This window comes from Coffea eugenioides, chromosome 11, assembly GCF_003713205.1.
Source record: "Coffea eugenioides isolate CCC68of chromosome 11, Ceug_1.0, whole genome shotgun sequence".
Lineage (NCBI taxonomy): Eukaryota > Viridiplantae > Streptophyta > Magnoliopsida > Gentianales > Rubiaceae > Coffea > Coffea eugenioides.
The window spans coordinates 19,629,999-19,635,901 of record NC_040045.1 but is presented as its reverse complement, the minus strand read 5'-3'; the positions used below and the strand labels follow the sequence as shown (position 1 = coordinate 19,635,901).

Here is a 5,903-nt window from a genome sequence, read left to right as displayed (position 1 = left end):
AGCAGCTATGCGGGGGCCAAGGAACACACTTGTCTCACACGGGGGAGTATGTGTCAGCAGCGGGTAATTTATCTCCATGAGGTACGACGCTGACGGAGGGACTTGGAGCGGTTGAGGTGGAAAGGTCTTTTGAGCAGCCCCGGCAGGTTCTCGATGATTCGTTTAGGGTGGTCACGGGCAAGTCAAAAGACGTGCGCGCGAGGTTCCCCTCTGATAGGGAATTGCGATCTACGGTAAGGGCTTCACAAAATTCTTTCCAACCTTTTCGTAGGCTCAGAAAAGGGGTGTGGAATATAAGGGGTGTGGTTAAAGCATCCCATTTTCGTAGGCTCAGAAAATTAGTTGTGTCTCATAACATTCAACTGCTAGTTGTCTGTGAAACGCATGTCCGGATGTCTTTAGCGGAGGATTTTCAGGTTAGACTGAAGTTTGATTATGTGCTTTCCCACTCTGCGGGATTGTTGTGGGTTTTCTATAATTCTCCTTTTAGTTGTTCTACTATGGGTGAGGGTGCTCAATTTTTATCTTTATTTATTCAACATCCCGGCTTGGTGAGTTCGGTTTCCTTCTCGGCGGTAAATGCGGCCACCACTGGGGAGGAACGGCAGGCTCTTTGGGCGGGGTTGCTCCAATGCAAACCCTCACACGGCCCATGGCTGGTGTGTGGTGATTTTAATGTTGTTATTAAGGAGGAGGAAAAGAAGGGGGAACGGCCGTTTACAGTAGCTGAGGCAACTGATTTTGTGGCTTTCATAAGTTCTGCTGGATTGGTGGATGGCGGTTTTTCAGGTTCACGATTTACCTGGTGCAATAATTGCCATGGCCCCGCTAGGATCTGGAAACATTTGGACCGCTTATTGAGGAATGTGGATTGTTTTGATGCTGGTCTGGCGATTGGTGTTGCTCACTTGGAACGTCACCCCTCCGATCATGCACCATTGTTACTCTTCGCTGGTACAAGGTTGGATGGTAAGTCCCGTCCGTTTCGATTCATCAATGCTTGGGCGGATCGTGATGATTTCTTGGCGGTGGTGAGAGAGTCCTAGCAACAAGAGTGCGGTGGGCCCCCGATGCCTGTGCTCTATTCTAAGTTACAGAGACTCAAGCGACATCTATAATTGTTGAATAAGGACCACGTGGGAAATTTTTCGAAATTTGTAGCAAAGGTGGAAGAGGATGTTGGAAGGTTCGAGAGAAGATTATAAGATGGGGGGTGCATGCGGAGCTTCAGCAGGCCCAGGCCTCGTTGAGACGCGCGTTAGCCATGGAGGAGTCACTGTGGAGGCAGCGAGCTCGGGTCAAATGGCTGGCTGTTGGTGATCGTAACACTAAGTTCTTTCATTCGGTGGTAAAGCAACGGCGTATGAATTCGATTATTCATCGGATTCAGAAGCCTGATGGGGGATGGGTTAATGAGGATACGCTCATTGGTGAGGAGGCAGTGCGGTATTTCTCCTCCTTATTCTCATTGGAGGATGCCCCTGGGATACGGGATGTGCCCGATGTTATTCCCCGACTAGTGTCTATGGAGGACAATGAGCGATTGGAGGAGGTCCCGTCCTTGGAGGAAGTCTGGCAAACAGTTCGTGAAATGGATGGGAATAGTGCTGCAGGTCCTGACGGTTTCTCCGGCCGATTTTTCTCTGCTGCTTGGGAGATAGTTGGGAGTGATGTGTATAACGCTGTTCAGAGTTTCTTTTGCGGCTCTGAGTTTCCCAGGCTAATCACTGCTACCTCCATAGTGTTGCTGCCCAAGGTGCAACAACCGAAGGATTTTTCACAGTTTCGCCTAATTAGTCTATGCAACTTTGTGAACAAGATTTTCTCAAAAATTCTGGTCCGCTGGCTGGCTCCGATATTACCTAAGATTATCTCCCCGAACCAGAGTGGGTTTGTACGGGGTCGGTCCATCTCTGACAATTACCTTCTAGCACAGGAAGTCATTGCGGGCATTAAGCGGAAGGCACGCGGGGGTAATGTCATGTTCAAGTTTGACATGATGAAAGCTTACGATAGGATGATGTGGTCTTTCTTGATAAAGGTCCTACACTCCTTTGGCTTTGGAGAACGTTGGATTGATATGGTCTGGCGGGTTATCTCCAATGTTTGGTTTTCCGTCATTGTAAATGGCTCACTCTGTAGATTCTTTAAGTCAGCTCGGGGGCTCCGCCAGGGGGATCCTTTATCGCCTGCTTTGTTCATCATTGGGACGGAGGTGCTTTCTTGGTCTTTAAGTCAGCTGGTGCATCGACGGGGGTTTCAAGGGTTCAGGGTCCCACGAAGCTGTCCGACTAGTACCCATTTGGGGTATGTTGATGATGTGCTAATTTTTTCAAGTGCGACCGCCACTTCTCTCCGGCTGGTAATGAGGGTTTTAGAGGACTATGAGGCGTCCTCTGGCCAGCTGGTGAATAAATCGAAGAGTTGCTTCTTAGGTCACACTAACTTGGGTAGGCCGAGGATGATGGTGATCCAGCGGGCTACGGGTTTCAAGTCGTGCTCCTTTCCCATCAGATATCTAGGGTACCCTCTGTATTATGGTCGACGGAAAAAGGAGTATTTTGCTGGATTATGCCAGGCTGTGGTGAGCAAGATTGAGTCCTGGAAGAACAGGTTGTTATCTGCTGGGGGTCGGATTGTACTATTGAAGCACGTCCTATCTGCTCTGCCGGTATATCTCTTAATGGCTGCATCACCTCCGAAATCTGTGTTTAAAAAGATTGAAGGCCCTTCTCAAATTATCTTTGGGGTGAGTCAGAGTGGGGTCACAAGCGTCATTGGATCAGGTGGCAAGATCTATGTGTGCCAGGGGAAGAAGGGGGCTTGGGGCTTCGACGGTTGGAGGATATACATAGCGCTTTTTCCATCAAGCTATGGTGGAGCTTCCGTTCTCTGTCATCTCTTTGGGCAACCTTTATTAAGGCTAAGTACTGCGCGCAGGTGCATCCTAATTTGGTAAATCGCGATGGGGGGTCGTAAGTTTGGAGACGGATGGTGGTGGTGCGGTGAGCTTCAGATTGGATGGATTGGGCGATCTGGGAGCTCGAATTTCTGGTTTGACAACTGGATTGGGACAGGCTCGTTGGCTTCACGGCTGGATAGTGTGTCGGACCATTTGGTTGCTGATTTCGTAGAGAATGGACATTGGAACTTCCCGCTTCTACAGCAATAGGTGCCGCACGGGGTCGTCAGTGAGGTTGTCCAGGTTGTGCCTCCAGTAGGTCATCTCCCTGATTTAATGGTCTGGAGACCATCTCAATCGGGGCAGTTTACCCTACAGTCTGCGTTCAACCTTGTGAGACGGCATGCCAATAGCTCATTCATGTTTTGATGAATATGGCACCGGGTGGTCCCTTTGAAAATTTCTTTCTTCTTATTACGTCTATTACGGGGTCGCATACCGGTGGATTGCTGCTTGATGAAATTTGGGGTTCATGGGCCTTCCAGGTGTGGGTGTTGCCCATCTCCGAAGATCGAGACTGTTGAGCATGTCTTTGCTACTGGGGAGATGGTGTCACGCGTATGGCACTTTTTTGGGGATCCAGTAGGCATATCCTAGAATGGCTCATCATTTCGTGTATGCATGGCATCCTGGTGGTTTGAGAAGCGGGGTAACCGGCAGTTGGCTTTTGTGCATCATATTCTTCCACTCCTAATTTGCTGGCATCTGTGGAAGTTCAGAAATCGCATGAGATACGATGGGGTCCGACTAGGGTTTGCCAGGTTGTGCAACTTAGTCTTGTCCGACCTCCTGGAGCTGTTTGCACTGTTTCTTCACCAACGTAGGTCCTTCCCTGCAGATTGGGTGCATTTCTATGCAGAGATTTCGGGGTGGGTCCCCCGGGTATCCTATACGCTAGTGCGTGGTCTCGACCTTCGGGGGATTTTCTCAAACTCAATACGGATGGGTATTCCAAGGGCAACCCTAGTGTTAGTGGGGGAGGAGGGATACTTCGGGATGGAGGTGGCCATTTGCTTTTGGCGTTTTCCTGTTATTTTGGTCATGCTACAAGTCTTCAGGCTGAGGTTCCTGAGCTTCTGTTTGGGGTTAAGCTGTGCGTTCAATGTGGCTTTGGCAGGTTAGATGTTGATTTAGATTCACTCGTTTTAGTCCACATCCTCCAAGGCAAGGCTAGCTGTCCTTGGGGTGTTTATCAGGAGATACAGTAGTTGTTGGATTTGCGGGATCACTGTTTACGAGTTAACCACTGTCTCCGCCAAGCAAACCAAGTTGCTGATGCTTTATCGAATGTTGGTTGTGCTCAGGGGGGGAGAGGAGATCTATACTTCCACGTAAGCGTTACCTCCGGAGTCTAGAGGAGCCATACGCCTAGATAGGATAGGGGTTCCATCTATTAGAAGAATTGTTCATGACGGGGTAGATTGTAGAGGCTTCTCCTCAGTTTGATCAATAAAGTCTGGTTTTTTTAAAAAATATATATATGAATTGGACTTGTCGAGACAAGTGTGTACTTTATTGCACTCGTTCTCTTTTACTTGACTTGATAATTGACCTACTCGTACTTGCCAATTATACTTGTGATTGACTTGGCGTCGATTTGAGAGCAATCTCGTCAACTTATATTGAACTTGTGGGGACGCCCAAAACCAATGGCTAGCCATTCAACTTAAGCCGGCAAGGGCTTGGTTGAGAAATTTGGTGAACCTTGGACACATACTTTGTGACAGCCCCACCTCCTCCTAAGGCAAACCAAAGGGTTTGGCGGACCGCCTGCCCAGCTCTTGCGGGACTCAGTCGTTCACTTCAGTCCTCAGGTAAAACCAGACTAAAACCACAGGAATAAATATAGCAAGAATCCAAAACTTAAAGCGAAACTTATATACATTTTTATCTCAATAAGGGAGTACAATTATCGAATATACCAAGGTTCTCAATCCTTCATACATCCCACCCATGCCAAAAAGGTAGGGCGAGAACCATTACCAAAAAGCTGAAACTAGTCTAGGCTAGTCTATACCGAGCTCTTATCCTTGCTCGCCTTCCCCTGTTAAGGAAAACAAAACTAAAGGATGAGCTAAAAGCCTAGTGAGGTTCCGAACACATAATCAAACAATAAGTTCAAAGCATGAACCATCAATAACCAATAATTCAAGAAACATTTACAATGGGAAGCAATACTAACACATTCATTAAAAGGATACTGCTCAAAAGGAGCCATTCATTCATTCGTTCATTCATTCTCCTTTCATTTTCTTATTCCTCCAATCATTTGAAAATGCATTTTAATAAGTAAAACCCCTCATTTGCATTGAAAATTGTTCGTTCATTTCATTCAACCCCTCCTGGACGTTGGCCTGGCACCACCAGACTACAAGGTAATACTCGAGTATACCAAACGTTCACCCAGGGTCACTAAATCGCCCGACCGAGTCCGCTTCTGGTTCGAGTCGATCAGTAACGAAGGGCAGGGCCCAGTTCAGCCAAGAGGCTTACATTCATGCACAACTAACATGTAATCATTTAGACAATGAAAATTTCATATTTCATTTAGGTCGAGTGCGATAAAGTACACACTCGCCTAGCAACATTCATTTATAACAAATATTTATCATTTAATCAAATATCCACAACAAATCATATAGTTCATGGAAATATGACAAACAAAGAACACTTACCTATTTACATAAAACAACGTCCAAAATATCTTTTCGGGTAACACTCTCAATCACCGATGAACCCTAAGGTTAATCAAGAGAAAATATTATAGTTTCTCCAGCAAAAGGTAGGTGAATCGAAGACAATTCAAATACTACTAGTACAAAGTATAAATATGATTTTGGAAGTGAAAAGAGTACATGTAAACCAAAGGGCATGAGTAAAATATTTGGAAAACTTATGCTCGCTCTTAAATCATTACCAAATTCTCGAGTGTAAATTTGGG

General features: G+C 46.5%; 1 protein-coding gene across 1 annotated transcript; it reads left to right on the top strand.

Moving 5' to 3' along the window:
* The first annotated feature begins 392 nt into the window (after positions 1-392).
* On the top strand, positions 393-4,170 carry LOC113752040. Its single transcript, XM_027296184.1, has 4 exons — positions 393-969; positions 1,131-2,940; positions 3,448-3,544; positions 3,787-4,170. The coding sequence occupies exons 1-4, from the start codon at positions 393-395 to the stop codon at positions 4,168-4,170; spliced, it is 2,868 nt and encodes a 955-aa protein (XP_027151985.1).
* Positions 4,171-5,903: the final 1,733 nt, after the last annotated feature.

Bases quoted from the DNA above. Each gene is read 5' to 3' on its own strand.
- LOC113752040 (XM_027296184.1), top strand. From the start codon at position 393: ATGTCTTTAGCGGAGGATTTTCAGGTTAGACTGAAGTTTGATTATGTG. The intron at 970-1,130 runs GTAAGTCCCGTC...TTGTTGAATAAG, and splicing joins CGCTGGTACAAGGTTGGATG to GACCACGTGGGAAATTTTTC. The intron at 2,941-3,447 runs GTGCATCCTAAT...TGGGCCTTCCAG, and splicing joins AGGCTAAGTACTGCGCGCAG to GTGTGGGTGTTGCCCATCTC.